The sequence below is a fragment of the Podarcis cretensis genome (assembly GCF_951804945.1).
Source record: "Podarcis cretensis genome assembly, chromosome: 1".
Taxonomy (NCBI): domain Eukaryota; kingdom Metazoa; phylum Chordata; class Lepidosauria; order Squamata; family Lacertidae; genus Podarcis; species Podarcis cretensis.
Window position 1 is genome coordinate 76102739 of NC_137170.1, and position 17301 is coordinate 76120039.

Sequence of the window (17301 nt, forward strand, 5' to 3'; positions counted from 1 at the left end):
TAAGGGTCCACTAGCTACAAATCGCAGAGACGCGGGTAGTGCTGTGGTCTAAACCACAGAGCCTAGGGATTGCCGATCAGAAGGTCGGCGGTTCGAATCCCTGCGATGAATGAGCTCCCATTGCTCAGTCCCAGCTCCTGCCCACCTAGCAGTTTGAAATCACGTCAAAGTGCAAGTAAATAAATAGGTACCGCTCTGGCGGGAAGGTAAACGGTGTTTCCGTGTGCTGCTCTGGTTTCGCCAGAAGCAGCTTAGTCATGCTGGCCACATGACCTGGAAGCTGTCTGCGGACAAACCCCGGCTCCCTCGGCCTATAGAGTGAGATGAGTGCGCAACCCCAGAGTCATCCGCGACTGGACCAAACAGTCAGGGGGTACCTTTACCTTTACCTTTAGCCACAAATAAAAAGTGACAGAATATAAAATACACAAGATTGTTAAAACAGAAAACAAAACAGAAAACAGTCATAGATGGTCTAAGTAAGGGCAATTGCAATATTTAGAAATATGACAGCTGAAATGTGTGTTACACTTATGATACAGATCTTAATCTAGTGAGAATGGTCTGCTCTCTACTAAAGTCAATGGCAAAACATTGGTTCCCCACTAAGGCTTATGCCTGTATCCAGACAACACAGCATCAATATTATACAATTGAAAATGGGTACAGATAACCATTTTTGCCTTCTCCATGAGATGTGCTATAAATAAAAAGTTTCCTCATTAAAATGATATATCTAAGCAAGTTATTCTGTGGTGGGAGAACTCACCTCAGAATGTCCTGTTGCTTCAGGAGATCATGGAATCATAGAATCATAGAAGTGGCAGAGTTATGGCTTCTGAAAGAAAAAGTAAGCAAAATACTGCATTTTGCCTATCCACTAGGGCTGATCATGGTAAATGTTCCCTCTCCAGAAAGCTAATAGTCCAACTATTTTTATAACATAATTACATTACATTGGCATTTAGAGAGAACTATATTTGCTGGGTCTGGGCACAAGAGGCCCAGATGTTCTTATCTTCTCTGTGAAATTGCTTTGAAGTTGTGTGCAGTGTTTTCAGGTTTGTATGGTGTGTGTGTGGGTGTGTGTGGGTGGGTGTGTGTGTGTGTGTGTGTGTATCCAGGTTTTGATGGTCATATGACCAATAACTGCTTTAGACACTGCAACAGAAATATTTGCCTATTATTTGGATATACATTTCTTTGACTGGGTTCCTCCTACCCATACCCTGGAAGCAGTGCTTGGTTTCCTTTTCCAGCAGGTGCTTGTGTTGGTGTTAGGTGGCTGTCATTTAAAAAAAATAATTATTTTTTAAATGGCTAGGGTCACTTGGAAGGCTGCTTTGGTTAAAACAGAAACAGCTGCCTCCACAAGAGAAGGGGAAAAGCAATAATGCCTTAACTACCTGAAGCAATTTTGGCATTGCAAGTACTGAATCATGTCCACCCCAAAGGATTGTCAGCAGGTAAGACAACTGAATGTTTTAAATGTACAGGCTACTATAGATTTAAGAGCATCTTCGTTGGCACTGAAGGTGATTAGATATTTGGTCATCTTGTGCACATATTTCAGTGAATGTCCAAAATGATGGAGGTTGTCAACCATCAGCCCAGAATGCTGACAATGCAGCAGACATCTGATTAATTCCTAGAAATGCAGAGATAAACCAGTGAATGTGGCCTGTCACTTAATGGTCATTATTGTCAGTATTTACTTAATGTCACTTTGGACATTGAACAGATACACGTGGGAAAGGAATTGACAACATTTGCTCATGTTTGTTGACCATCTCTACCATTTCAGAGTTTCACAGTAGCATACTCTACATTTACACGCTACGGACATACTACAGCCAGCTGCATAATAGATAAAATACTTGTCGCAGGTCACCATAGCAAAATATATTCAACAACAAATGTGTGTGTGTGTACCAGTAATAGTTCTCAACAGCCAGATTTGTTTTAATTTTAACAACTTCTTGGTTGGTTGGTTGGTTGGTTGGAGAATGAATTTACCCCCTATTCTCTGTGACAGTCGCCTCCTCAATTGCTCTGCCTTCTCTTTTCCAGGTTGAATTTGACCACTTTCCCACTTCCTTCCAATCTTGTTTTCCATTTCACTGGCTGCCTTTCCCCCCTTCCTCTGAACACCTTCCTGTTTGTCTACATGCTAAAGTATGGTGCCCAGAACTGAACACATTACAGTGGTACCTCAGGTTGCATACACTTCAGGTTACAGACTCCGTTAACCCAGAAATAGTGCTTCAGGTTAAGAACTTTGCTTCAGGATGAGAACAGAAATCATGCTCCAGCAGCGCGGCGGCAGCAGGAGGCTCCATTAGCTAAAGTGGTGCTTCAGGTTAAGAACAGTTTCAGGTTGAGTACGGACCTCCGGAACAAATTAAGTACTTAACCCGAGGTACCACTGTACATGAGATGAGAATGAAGAAATAATAAACCTCATTGCCTGAGGATAGAGAGAGGGAATGATTTTGAACTGCAGGGATGTACATTAGAATGAACATAAAGAAGGGTTTCCTACTATAAGAGCAGCCTGCAAATGGAATTGATAGCTTAGAGAGGCTTCCTTGAGGGGCTCCTATTAAGTTGAAATAAGATCTATTTGGGATACTTTAACTGTAGTATGGTAATCTTAGATCAGGAAAGCTCCTCCAAGTCTGTGACTTGGATCATTTACAAACCCCCCACGCCACGGAGATGAACCCTAGCAAAAGCTGTACTTATTAAATTTTGGTATAAGCAATTGGAGGGTCAATTTTCTACGTAGTTAATTTCTTGACATCACCACAGGAGAAGTGTGAAGTGCTTATAGGAAGGAGAGCTGGGCTCCTTCTGCAGCTGAAGATTAGCTGTGAGCTTCATTTTAACACCATATTTGTCTTCATGCTGAAAAGCGCAGCTGTCACACTCAGATGTGCTGTTAATACGCACAAAAACCACAATTAAAAAAATTCTAAGACTATATTTCAGCTATCTAGACCGTAAGGTATCCTATAATAAGACACGGTAGCATCTTTGGAAATCAGACCTAAGCAACACTTCACAATGCTTCTTTTTAATAAAGTAAAATGAAATGGTTGAGTTACAGCTGGGATAATCATAATCAGACATACCTCTTGGATACACACCAAAGCCCACTCCCCTCCCAATTATTTTATTTTAAGTGAGGTTTTAAAAACTTTTTGTTATTTGGTTTTGTAGGGGTGCCTGCTTTTTGGTTTGTGTTTTATGAGTTTTTGGAGGGTGCAGGGTGGTTTTTTTGCCTGTTGGGGTCTGAAAGCTGCCAGTCCCCCCCCCCCTTCTGTGAAATGGGTATTTTGTGTGCCCATGACGATTTCTTAACTTTCTGAATGTGCCCCTGGACACAAATAATTTGTGATCCCCTGGGTTACAACAATACTTTCATAAGCAGTTGTACAAAACAGAAGGAAGCAAACGACAGCTAAACCAATCTTGGTTGCAAGGAGTGGTGTACAAAGGGACTCAGATTTCAGCTGTTCTGCTCAATTTTAAAAACAAAGCAGATGAAGCTAACTCGGCAAGGGCTGTCATTTTAAAGCACGAAGCCTTTCTGCTTCATGCAAAAGAGGTATACACATTTGTATACACTTCCTCCTTAAACCTGCATGTGAAATTGAATAGGTAAAGGTAAAGGTACCCCTGCCCGTACGGGCCAGTCTTGACAGACTCTGGGGTTGTGCGCCCATCTCACTTAAGAGGCCAGGGGCCAGCGCTGTCCGGAGACACTTCCGGGTCACGTGGCCAGCGTGACATCGCTGCTCTGGCGAGCCAGAGCCGCACACGGAAACGCTGTTTACCTTCTCGCTGGTAAGCGGTCCCTATTTATCTACTTGCACCCGGAGGTGCTTTCGAACTGCTAGGTTGGCAGGCGCTGAGACCGAGCAGCGGGAGCGCACCCCGCCGCAAGGATTCGAACCGCCGACCTTTCGATCGGCAAGTCCTAGGCGCTGAGGCTTTAACCCACAGCGCCACCTGCACACAACCATAAATAAGCAGAATATAGTTGCTGTTTTACAAAAGAAAAAAAAGGGGGGAGCCCAACTAGTTTTTCATCAACTGTGTAAACACAGACCTTCAAGAAAAACTATACAGAAGTAAAGAAAGTCAGAGCAGAATTATCGTGCTTATATTTATTGCATCAGTGGTAAGCATTCAACAGGAACAATGTTGCATAGAATGCAGGACTAGAAAGTTTTGGGCTCAAATGCTTGCACAGGCCTAAAGTCAACTTGGTGTTCTGTCCCTTAGGCTAGCCTACCTCATAGGACTGGTGGGATAATTCTATGTGTATGCTACCCTGAGCACCTTGATGGAGGAAAGATGAGATGTAAGTTTCATGAAAAAATGTAAAGTGCTGTTCACTGGCTGAACTTTGCTGAAATAATGGGTGATTGAGCTACCATTCCATAAGTAATAAGAGGAACAATATAAAACTGGAATGAAAACGCTGGAGGTCCACAGACCACTGTGTTGGTGTTTCTGATTTAACTCTACAGATTCTGGCTGTAGGCTTCATAGGTCACCTGTTCCCAGCTTCAGATGGGTACACACACCCTCAAACCTGGCCCAAGACATTTTCTTGCGTGAGGCAAAATGGCGCCCTGTCCTTCTCCTCCACCACCACCTGAGGTGACTGGAGATGGCCCAGGGAGGCCCCAGTGTGCTGAAGGCAGAGGGGGAGAAAAATGGCCAGAAAGGAGCAGGTTGGGGCACAAAGGCATGCTCCTCAGGAGCCTTCAGAGCCGAGGAGGAGGGGTTGAGTCTCGGTGGGTGGGCAGCTGTTTCTGAGGTGGTGGCAGAGGGCTTTCTTCTCAGGGGTGAATGGGATGGTGAAGGCAGCACCTTGTTGGCTATTTGCAGTATGGTAGCGCTGCAGAGAGCTTGCTGGGGAGACCATGCATTAAAAAGAAAGGGACTCAAAAATAACTTAAACAAGGTTTTAATTACAAAAACAAAAACTCCTTATACACTAAATACATCAACAACAAACCAGACCCAACCACCAACCCATCCCCCAGGGTAATGGGAGAGCTAGGTGCTGCTCCTTATATACTACAACCAAATGCTGACACACCTTAATCAGTACAACTCAGCAGCACCTGCTATGTTTCACAGCTGTAAAGCTGGGTCTCGTTATTTTGCTCTGGCCCTTGCTCTGGCCCCTTAAAGACATATGCATTGGGTGGAACAATGATGAACCTTTACATTTAAAGAAACCATTCAACACACCTATCCACAGATGAAAGGAGAATGGCAAAGGCAGCCAACACATGTAAGAACACTCCTCTTTTTCCAGGTCTGCTGCTCCTCACAGCTGTCCCCACCCTGTCACCTGAGGCAACTGTCTCAGTGGGGCTAATGGGCTGGCTGGCCCTGCAACCCCCCCCCCCCCCCGTTTCATTCCCACTTTTCCTTGACTCCAACCACTCCCATTTCTATATGCTTCTTTCATCCCCGTGTGTCAGCTTCATGAAAGCATGTAAGCAAATTTGGGCCAACTCACAGAAATAACAATAGTCAAATATCTCCAGCTATTCTTTGCCGTGTGACACTTTGAGAAATGAAGAGGCCAAGTGGGCTTTTATTTGCATCTGTATGTTTATACTGCATGCCAACGTGAGCTAAATGAAAAGAAAACCTTAGAAGGGATAATGTCTGTGCATTTGCCCAACAGCCAATTCTATAAACAGAAAAGTCGTTGAGTCCTTGCCAGGCTGTGCCTATTTATCACCATCCCTATTCAGGAATAGGGAAGGGAATATCATAGCAGAGATAGGAACGTAAGGAACTGCCTTATGCCAATTCAGATCATTGGCCTGTCTAGCCCAGCATTCCTTTGTCTACTAGGAAAGTTCTTCATCCTGCGCAGTGTTGTTTGCGTTGACTGACAGCAGCTGATAAGAATTTCAGACCAGGGGTTTTCCCTGGAAATGCTGGGAATCTGCATGCAAAACCCTTGCCCAAAATAGGTCCAAGGAAGTGAGAGAGTTCAGTGAAGCTGTCAAGTGCGCCTAGGCTTGGTGCTTGAGGCATTATGGGAGAACAAGAATGAGCAGCCATATTGGTTCCTGAGACCCCTTGAAAACGACAGAGCAGCTGGTAGGCTTAGCTGCCTAAAAACAATTGGGGAAGGCAGCTTCCTTTGTCATGGTGCTGAGGGTTGGGGCGGGGAATGGAGGTGAGGACAGGCTTTGTGCCTGTGTTGGCATGCAAGAGAAATTCCTACCCCAATTAGGGCTTATGAACTAATTGGCAGCACACTCCTATTCCAGCAGCCAAAGCCAAACAATCGCAGACAATTTATTTCCTTCATGGGCAGCTAACAAAGCACAGGATCATTCAGGCAGCCACCATGACTCAACTGGATCCCTTCTGCATTCATTGTGAAGTATTTCTTAGAAAGAGGTTTTGAAAAGTGGTTCAACAAAGCCACACCAGCCTTTAGCCTGCCAGACCATTCAAAACAGAGGCCTTAGGTCTTTGAGTCAGGCTCAGGGCCAGGGTTTGTGCATACTACTTACAAGTGCGCTGCCCCTCACATGGACATTGCTATGGGCTTGTGTGCACCTGTACACATCTGTGGAATTTATGTGACTTTAAAAAGCTGGAGGAAACCTTGAAACATTTAAAGTATTGCACTTGGGCAAAAAAAATGAGAAGCACAAATACAAGATGGGGGACACCTGGCTTGAGATCAGTACATGTGAAAAGGATCTAGGAGTCTTGGTTGACCGCAAACTTGACATGAGCCAACAGTGTGACGCGGCAGCTAAAAAAGCCAATGCAATTCTGGGCTGCATCAATAGGAGTATAGCATCTAGATCAAGGGAAGTAATAGTGCCACTGTATTCTGCTCTGGTCAGACCTCACCTGGAGTACTGTGTCCAGTTCTGGGCACCACAGTTCAAGAAGGACACTGACAAACTGGAACGTGTCCAGAGGAGGGCAACCAAAATGGTCAAAGGCCTGGAAACGATGCCTTATGAGGAACGGCTAAGGGAGCTGGGCATGTTTAGCCTGGAGAAGAGGAGGTTAAGGGGTGATATGATAGCCATGTTCAAATATATAAAAGGATGTCACATAGAGGAGGGAGAAAGGTTGTTTTCTGCTGCTCCAGAGAAGCGGACACGGAGCAATGGCTCCAAACTACAAGAAAAAAGATTCCACCTAAACATTAGGAAGAACTTCCTGACAGTAAGAGCTGTTTGACAGTGGAATTTGCTGCCAAGGAGTGTGGTGGAGTCTCCTTCTTTGGAGGTCTTTAAGCGGAGGCTTGACAACCATATGTCAGGAGTGCTCTGATGGTGTTTCCTGCTTGGCAGGGGGTTGGACTCGATGGCCCTTGTGGTCTCTTCCAACTCTATGATTCTATGATTCTATGATTTCTGTGACACTGACTTAAGCCAGGATGTGAAGAACCAGGTTCTTCCCCTCTCATTGGCCAAAGCTGAAAATTAATATTAAAAAGCAAGGTGTCTGTGGTAAACATATTCAAAATAAATATGAAAGCAGCTCAGAAGGAATGAGGTGCAAGGTAATGGCCAGGCCAAGATAAGGCCATCACGTTTGGATATTTAACAAAACATAAAATTTTCATTCAAGATGGTTGTCATCAGAAACGGAATGGGAGAATATCATACCATGCAACTTTTTTGGATCTGAATCCAGAATGCATGCCTTCCGGGATGCATTCAAAGTGCTTTTTGGGGGGCTAGAGCACCACACAAATGCATGTGAGATCACGGCCCCCAAAATGGCCACTGAGATCTTGCATGGAAAAAATGGGATGCCCCATTTTTTCCAGGATACTTGGCAGGTATGGAATATTTTATTTCTTTCAGAGGAAAACAAATGGCTATACAGGGAAGCAGTGGTTCACGAGGTCCAATTAGTGTTTGCCTGGGTGAATCATAGCCAAAAATGAGACAGTGTGGCCAGGAACAGGTTTGTCACCTTTACTCGAAGGGTCAGGGCTGGCATCAGCATCTGGCATCCTGCTGGAGCCCTAGAACTCCAGGGCTGGCAGGGCCCATCACTGGTGCCTGGTGCTTCAAGCAATGTCCAACAGCTCGATTTCACAGCCATTTTGATTTCCCAGAATGCCCTGGAGTGATGCTACCTCAGGGGATTTGTGGGAAATTAAAATAGGGATACTAATGGAGGTGAGGACCTGCAGACAAATAAAGGAGGAGGGCACTGTTTGCCCAGAACCTTGAAAATCTTGATCTAGTCAGAGAACATTTGAAATGTTTAAATTAAAATATTCCCTGTAGTCAGGGCTTTTTTTCACCCAGAACTCAGTTCCGGAACCTCTTAGGTGGGCGCCATTGCCACTCTAAGAGAACAAGGGAGGTGTTCGTGGCACCTCTTTTTCTAGAAAAATAGCACTGCCTGTAGAGATACATTAAAAAGTATAGAAGTGAAGGAAGCCTCTTACTTCAGTATCAGAAACTAGCTAAGTGGCAACCTAGATTAGAAATCCTTAATAGCAGAGTTGCCTCTGAGCTGCCTATGGTACATGCAAAAGGCACTGAAAGAGCTCGGGGAGGGAGGCCACGAACGCAGTTACTCCTAAGTATCTCTTCAGAGATTATAATAAGCAGATCACATGAAGACTGACTCACATACTGAGGTTACCACTGGGTCTAGGTTATGTTGAGTCATGCCCAGATGTGTAGGTGGCAATGGCTACTTTGTTTTTCCGACGGAGGTTAACTCGTCAGACTAGTTTGCGATAGTTAGTAGCCTACTGCGTTTTAGTACCATAGCATACTTGGGTGGCCTCATTCTTCCCAGGGATATTTGAGTTTTCCTTCCCATTAATTAGCACACACTTCCTATAAAAGGAAATGGATGAACCTTTAGGTATCTAGGGCAGTGCGATCACTATAAATACACTGCTCTTTTAAAAAGGTAACATGACTGAAGCTGTTCCTTGAATCAGGAGATTGCATATAGGATACTTAAAGGAAAAATATATGAAGGTTTTGGGTTTTTTTGGGGGGGGGGGGTAATATTGTTGATTTTCCAGCGTGCAGAACAGTCTCACAACACAGGCCTCTTCTTCCCATATTGTTTTCCAGCCCCTTCAGCCACAGGCATCTTTGAGATGCTCATTGTAATGCATGCTGTGCATTCTGGAGAACAGAATGTTACAAAGCTAGTAAAGGAAGGTAGCATCTCTTTGAACTGGGGTAGCTAACAACAACTTATGCCTGTGTATGGCCCTCCAATTGGTTTGTTGTGCTCCCCAGTCGCTCCTTGAAATGTCTCACTTTAAAAAAAATATTATTTTTTGGACTGCTCCTATAGGTCTCCAGCTTGTGTTGTCAAATTATTATTTTAAATAATAAATAATAATAATAATAATAATGTAGATTTTTAAATTGACTGGTCCCTTAGGTTGTCTGCTGTGATACTGTTAATATTACTATTATTTTGCTGACTGCTTCTTGTTGTGACACAGGGACGCCAAAATATTGTGTGACCATCCAAGACCCAAGATCTGCCCATTTTAAATAAAAATGAACGTTTTAATATCACCCCCCCACACACAAAAATGTTCCCATATGTACATAGGAAAATGGAAAGCTCCCTTATATTGACTATTGATCCATTTAGTTTAGAATTTCTTATACTGATTGGTAGCGACTCTCAAGAATGTCAGGCAGCCAACACTCCCAGTGCTTCCTGAAATACAACCCAGGGCCGTCTGCACGAGACACAGGTGCCCCCATCTCTGTGCTATGGTACCCCAATGTGATGCCCAAATGATTTTTGTAGCCCCTCAATGCCCCCCCAACGTATATAACAGCAGTTTAAAAAACAGAGGCAAAAGCACTCCATAAAACTGAGAGCAATCCAGTTAAAAATAGTTCAGCAGCTTGATAAAATAGAGGCACCAAGGAAAAGGCAACCCAAATATATACCTTTTAAAGGCCTCTTTGAAGGCTTGTACTGTCATTTGTAATTCACTTGTAAGGGAGTTCTACAACCCAGGAGGTGCTCTTGCTTAAAGACCATCTTTCTTCTAGCCAGCAGAGGCAGCTCTCGTGTATTAAATTGTAATTTATCTCGCACTTCCTCCAGTATCTAAAAAAGGCATCTATATTGAGGTTTTGACAGCCAGCAGTCAATTAACTAAAAATGAAAAGCAGGTAATTAACCAATTAAAATTCTGTAATCAGTTCACAGCCCCAGTCCTCCTACATTTTGAGCCAATGAAGCATTTTAGTTCCTGGGCAGAATAAATCGGGGCCGGGGGGGGGGGCAGATAATGTGGGGAATTGAAAAGCCTTTCAGTGCACACCTGTAACTGAAGTGCTGCCTACACCTTCCCAAGTGCTGCTCTAAGATGCCACCTGGTGGTTGTTTCTGAATGCTGCTGTACACTGAAGTGGGAAGGGGAGGGAGGAGGAGGGGAACGGACTGCAAGGCACAGGAACAGGGGGAACTGACCATGGCAGTAGTGGATGAACCCATACGTGGAAAAGCAAAGGAACTGGATATTGTGAGCTAGGCTTAGTCCTAGTGGTACAGAACACAGAAAGATGGGGGCGATTATGAGGTTCAATACACAGAAATATGGAGTGATTGTGGGGTTCAGAGCAGGAGAAATTAGAAGCCATGAAAGGCGGAATGGGACTATCATTAGGCTGCCAAAAACTTGGTTGCCCATAAGTGTGTGGAAAGCGAGCAGCGCCACAGTGCTTCCTGACAAGGATTGTACTGAGAACAGCTGCAATTATTATTATTATTTATTATTATTATTATTTATTATTATGCATTCAGGCCTTTCTTGATGACATCGCTCTGTGTCTCTGTCTCTCTCTGGCATTCTGATTTGTTTGTGAGGCAGTTATATAACACTGATTGTGCCCTGATCTGCTCCTGGGGAGTTGTCATTACTCATTCATTCATCCCACACTTTCCAGTACATTTTCCCATCAGTTTCCAAACTGTGAAAAATCCTGGTTTTTTTTCCGATGGGGATTTGTTGCACTGGGGTGGCAGAGCCCTTTAATCCAATTTAATTGGAGAAGCCAGGTTTCGGAATGCTCTTGGATCCCTCTTGCAAAACAGTGACAATTAGAAAATGGAAATAAATGGGATGAACTGGATGTCAATGTGTTTTGCATCATTACCGAAAATAAGACTGGTTCCTTCAAAGGGAGCCACAAAAACCTACCCTGCCATTTGCATCTGTGAGTCATTTGCAATGACTGTTTGCTTGTTATTTATCAAACATGTTAAATTTGTATCTTATCTTTCCCACCAAATGATGTTCAAGGTGGCTAACAGCAACAATATACGTACAATGACACAGCAATAAATGTAACAAACACAAATCAGGTAGAGCATCACTTAAAAAAATTGAGAAAACTTTAAACAAATCACAACGTACTTACAAATCAGTTTATGGTTCAAAGTCCTGTCTAAATAAAGAGGTCTTTAGCTGCTGGCAGAAAGTCATCAGATGGGGCTAGCTGGAACCCTCTTGGTAAGAGACCCTAGACATTTAGAACCACCAGAGAGAAGGCTCCATCTTGAGTTACTACCACATGAGCGTCAGATGTTTGTGGGGCAGACAAAATGGCCTCCCCAAGGATCTATGGACATCACTATTAGTTTGACAGGAGCACTTGCTCCTGTCGTTTTTTATTTCAGGGGTTTATTACAGCACAGCAGCAGTCATCTTTCTCCACCAATCTTCCTCCTCAACAATAACAATTATTTTCATTTCACAATATTATCACATGTTGATACCAACACAACTCGTAATGGTTACCATAATCTCTTGCCCTGAAACAGAATCATGTTTCAGGGTGGTGCTTAGTATGTCTGTCTTTCGGATTAACCCCTACCTGAATCCCTGAAAATTAACCAAAAGCTGCTAAATTAAGTTCACCACATTTTGTGCTCAAGTAAAAGAAAATACACCTGAGCATTTTCTACTTTTCTTAAGAGAACAGGAAATCTAGGGTGCAAACATATAGATACTATTAAGCTGTTCATGAGGAAAGAAAAAGAAAGAAAGATTAAATTATTCTAACCATGTCTACTTTTAGCTTATTTTATTAAAGAAGAGGGATAAAATAATGACAAAAGCAGCCCTGTTCAGACAACATAGATATTTTGGTTACAAATGGAGACATGAGGGTAGTGTTGGGATTGTATCTGAAAGTACACTCTTCTATATAGGAGGAGAAGGCTATTGGCAGCTACCAGGCATGAGGGCTGGAGGCAGCAAGGATTCTGAATACCAAGTTGCTACAGGAGAGAAGAGGGCTCTTGCTGTGTTCAAATCCTGCTTGCTGGCTTTCCAGAAGCATCTGGCTGGCCACTGTGAGGGCAGAATGCTAGATTAGATGGGACATTGGCATGATCCATGTTCTTATGTACATTCATGGTAATCTCTGACTGGAATTTACACATATGCAACATATTGTACTTCCAATCTTATGTGTACTTTGAGTGTGTGAGTGCTATGTTCAGAAGCTATTACGAATATGCACAGAAGAACAGGGCCAACAGAAACCATTTTGACACCCCCCCCTCCCCATTGCCATGCTTAGTCAGCATGAATATGTTTACTCAACAGGATAAACAAGCTAATTTCTATAGCTGATACAGGGCCATTTGCTGTGGATCACTTTCGTTCTTGTCTTCCTTTTCTGGCTCTTCCCTCACCGTGTTCATTCGTTTTGATTTGAATCAGATGGCCTTCACTGAAGCTTAGTCACATCATTTTGTAAATACAGGCTGATGAAATGGCAGGCCCCCAAAGAGACATTAAAGAGGAAAAAGAGCAATAGTACTGTCAGCAACAAAAGCCAGCTCCTTCCAAGGCCAATTTGCAATCCAAAACCAAATACTGTGAAAATTCGTTGCAGAACCATGTATGTGCACTAGGAAATATCAGTCTAGTATTTTGGCCATAGATAACTTTACAGGCTCCAGTTGCAATAAATAAGTAGTACTGCTGATTTATCTTCTCCCTAGACAAAGTATTGTATGTGTGCAATTTTCTTCTGTAAACTATTTTGTATGTGTCATTCAGCCCACATAATAAATAAACCTTGTGAATGAAATTCACCATTAATTTGTGCCATATCTCTTATCTGTATAGAGCTGTCAAATTATTGCAGTTCTATCCCTACCGTCTTATCCACACCCTAGTGTCAGGAGCTCGTCCTACTCTCGAGTAGGACCCTGGCAGAGACACATGCCCGACTGGCATGTTCCCTCCCTCCTGGTCGATCGTTCGGGAGCGTCAAAAGCTTTCTTCAGCCCGAACATTACAGCGACCAATGCCAACAGACATCGGCACACTTAGGGATCTGCAGAGTCTTCGCAGTTTGCGTGACAGACCCCAGCAACTCAGCATTTTGGCTAATCTACTTTATTTACACATAAACACACATGGAGCAGTGCAACATGGCTCCCTCTCTCTCTAGCATCAGACAGCAAAGAGAAAGAACAAAGGACAGTAGTCCCACTTCATGGAACGCAGCAACATAAACATCCTGTCTCCGTCACTTCCCACTCTGTGGAGTCAAAACATACACTGTCACGTGAAAGACAACAATCCCATGACTGCAATCATGGAGCAGGAATTCTAACACCTAGTTCCTAAAATCTTACACAATAAAACAAAAATATACCTGAAAGATTATGCATGCTCCTCTGCTCTAAAACAGGATATCGTTATGCTTCTTTCCCTACTTTCCCTGGGCTGTGAGAAGTTCCAGGGGCACAGCACTTACCCAGGTTTAGTTTTCTTTGGAAGGAGGCCACTAGTGGCTTCTGGAAATTTTGTAATGTTTGAGCTTATTTATAAATATGCAGGTTGAGCTCAAGTGAGGGCACAGCTTAAGCACTCCAACAGACAACTAAATCCATTACCTCTCATCAGATCTTGAGCAAGGGACTGGCAGCATGCACACAAACACACACACACCGCTTACAGTCAGTGCTATTTTTCCAGAAAAAAGGTGCCGAAATTCACTATGAACGCCTCCCTTGTTCTCTTATAATGGTGCCCACATGAGTTCCAGTGAGTTCCAGCTGAAAAAAAGTCCTGTTTACAATGTTTCATATTTTCTCATCTCTCTCCCTTTCTCTGACTCCCACTTTAAAAGTGTTTCTATTATGCTTTGTTTGTGACTCGCTTGCCACCTCCCTCTGGCTGGAGGTAGTGCTGTCTTGAGCAACAGCTGCAAAGGATTGCCTTTAAACATGCAGTCTCCTCTTCTGGGTACCTCCAGACTAAAGCACATACTTTAAATTAAGGTCTGAACAATTCAAATTAAAGTGCTCTGTTACCCTAATTGCAACACACCTACTTCGGAAAAAGAATCAGTGTGGAAAATGACAGGAGAATCCACTGAAAAGTGTGAGATGAACATAATGACTAATGGGAAAATGAAGAAAAAACACTCACAAACAAATCAGGATGAATGCTCATTGCTGGATAATCTCCCCACAAACAAATTAGAATGGATACTCAATAAAGATTGGCTACAACCTCCAGATAAGCTTTGTGTAAGCAAATCAGCATGACTGCTCAATAAGCCGATTGTCAGAGGAGACCTCTTAACTGGTTTCTTTTTTCAATAATGTTACTGTGAAATATTAATAACTAGAATGCTGTAAACTAAATACAGCTTGACTTCTTTTGTCTCCCCTGCCCAGAATATTGTTCTCCAAGCCTTTAGAAGACGAGAAAGCATCTCAAATGATAACATGGACGTAAGGGGTAATGTGTAAGTTCATTTGTGACGATCTTAAAGAATTAAGAAAAAGGCAGCAAGTATGGTTTAAAAGTGTCTCTTGTTCTTTAGCCATGGATACATACGAATTCAGATGCACATATATAACAAAATGCACTAGATCATGTATGCACTTTATATATAGCCATGTAAATGCTACCAAAATAGTGAACTTGAGGCATCACGATGACATTCACATTTTTTAAAATATGACTTTGGGTGAAATTCCATTACACTTTTGTTATAAAGCCCCATCATTGAAGTCACTCCTCTTTTAATTATCTTACTTCAGGGAAGCCAGTCAGGCTGATGATCCCTCAGTGGTCCCAAAGGAGCACTCACAAGCAAAACTGCACAATAATGAGAAAGAAGGAGCCTTTCCAAGGGAATTGCCATATTGCACAGGAGAAATCGACTTCATGGCTTCTGGAAAGAAACGTGGAAAGGTAGCACAAAACCTCTCACCGGGGGGACATGAAGGTCTTTTAAGATGAGAATTCTACTATTTTTACCCTAAAAAATCTTATTTCTTTCATCCTTTGTATATCTTTGTACTTTGTGCTAACATTCAAGATCTGGGATCAACTCTGTGAAGAAGCTCTAAAAACACATTTGAAACAATTCACATACCTAAAAACAACAAAACAAAACAAAACAAAAACCAGTGATCTCAGATACAATGAGCCTGTGATTCACAAACCATTTAAGTCATGACATTTACCTTTCAACAGGTGTGCACCTTGATCTTGATCTTATGCATAGTTGCTTAGAAGTCACCCTTGCTACATCTGATGGGCTTTACTGCCTAATGAATCTACTCAGGGGGCTGCCTTCTCCATGGGTAGAGAGGGAGTTCTGCAGGCATAGTCTATGGGCGAAGCCCACCCATCACATGATAACAGAAAGCTACTGTTGCTATTCTGCTGGTGAAACACCATTGGAAATTGGTTCAAAAATGGGGTATGCTAAGAGCAGATTAGGGGAGGTCTTGGATGTCCCAACATGTCCCCCGCAAAGGCAAAAAACTACTCCAGACCTGGAGCAGGCACAGTCATCCACTCCCCTCATTCATGTCAATGGGAGGGAAACCAAAGGGAAAACACTTGGGGAGGGATGGGAAAAGTTGCCCTCCACCTTCTGCTCTAGTAGAAGCATTCAAACAGGACTTAAGACACAGCTGTTCCTCCACTGCAGGACCTCCCAGCCATTTTCGGGGTCATTTTCTGTTCTGCTTTTGGCTGTAAACTGTCTTGAGCTAGCCCGAAGCATGTGGAAGGCAGACCGGCTCTTGACTTGACTTCTAGAGTTCCCTGTGGCGCTCACCTCTTTTCTGAATGCCTCTTTCTTGGTTACAGTTTATTAAGGTGCCATGTGCCATCCATCCTGGAGTTATATTTGACGTCATGATTAACAAGTGGAACCTTCCTGCTCCCAACCTGGTTGTCTCTTTAGTAGGAGAAGAAGAGAACTTTCAGATGAAACCTTGGCTGCGTGACACCTTCAGAAAAGGACTGGTGAAGGCTGCACAAAGCACTGGTCGGTTCCACACCTTGAAATGGGAAAGTAGTTGTTTACATCCCTGTCAAATATGATTCCTACTTAATAAGGGGGGAATTTCCTTAAAGTTCTGCATGTTAAAAGTGGCTCATCCTTTTATCAAGAGTTCTACTCCTGTTTATTCAATATGATAAATCTTTCTGAAAACAAGGCCATGTGAATGAGACAATATCAGATTACGAACATGACATGATTCAAGTAGTATCATTTGTTTGAGTCACAACTCACATGCTTATTAAATATAAGCAAATATTTAATCAAATGTTAATCAAATGTTTCGCTCCTGAGCTATAGAGAAATAACAATTGAAAGAGAGGGTACATCCTGGTGTAAGGGAGGGGTGGGGTTGAACTGCAGTTTTACTTGGACTATACTTATCTGTCATCCCAGATTTGTGAGTCTGGCAGCATGCATGTCACCAACACAAGCCATTCTTAACAAATTTATAAAGGTCAATTTAGAGGGAATGTAGGATGGTGCTGGCATCGGAGCATTTGAGATGAGATTTGAACTTTGCCAAAATTCAACCCTAGCTAGCAGGACCATGATGGGAATTGTCACCCAAAAACCTGAATACCCAAGTTTGGGAAACCCTTAGCTTCTTATGCTTGTAAAATTTTGTTTCAGGTGCATGGATCTTTACCAGTGCCTTGCGTGTTGGAATAACAAAACATATAGGGCAAGCGGTTTGGGATCACATGCTGGCAAGTACTTCCTCCACCGTAAAAGTGGTTGCGATAGGAATAACTTCACTGGGTAAAATTCGCCACAGAGAACTTCTGGATAATGCCAAGGTATATTTTCCACCGAGGAAAACAGAAAGGATGTAGAGGTTTTGCCTGAAAACAATTGTAACCCTTGGGTCCCATTGACCAGGTGGCAGAATAGTGCTGTGCAGACTAAGTCACAAATCAGTTCTCAGAGTTTGTTG

At 43.0% G+C, this 17301-nt stretch overlaps 1 protein-coding gene across 1 annotated transcript in view; it reads left to right on the forward strand.

Moving 5' to 3' along the window:
- Window positions 1-1381: 1381 nt before the first annotated feature.
- TRPM5 (transient receptor potential cation channel subfamily M member 5) overlaps window positions 1382-17301 on the forward strand; it is a 47469-nt gene continuing 31549 nt past the window's right edge. The window contains exons 1-5 of the mRNA XM_079988092.1: window positions 1382-1466; window positions 14737-14807; window positions 15106-15259; window positions 16169-16349; window positions 16998-17164. Coding sequence (XP_079844218.1) covers window positions 1440-1466; window positions 14737-14807; window positions 15106-15259; window positions 16169-16349; window positions 16998-17164 — 600 coding nt within the window. The 5' untranslated portion in view covers window positions 1382-1439. The remainder of the gene's footprint in view (window positions 1467-14736; window positions 14808-15105; window positions 15260-16168; window positions 16350-16997; window positions 17165-17301) is intronic.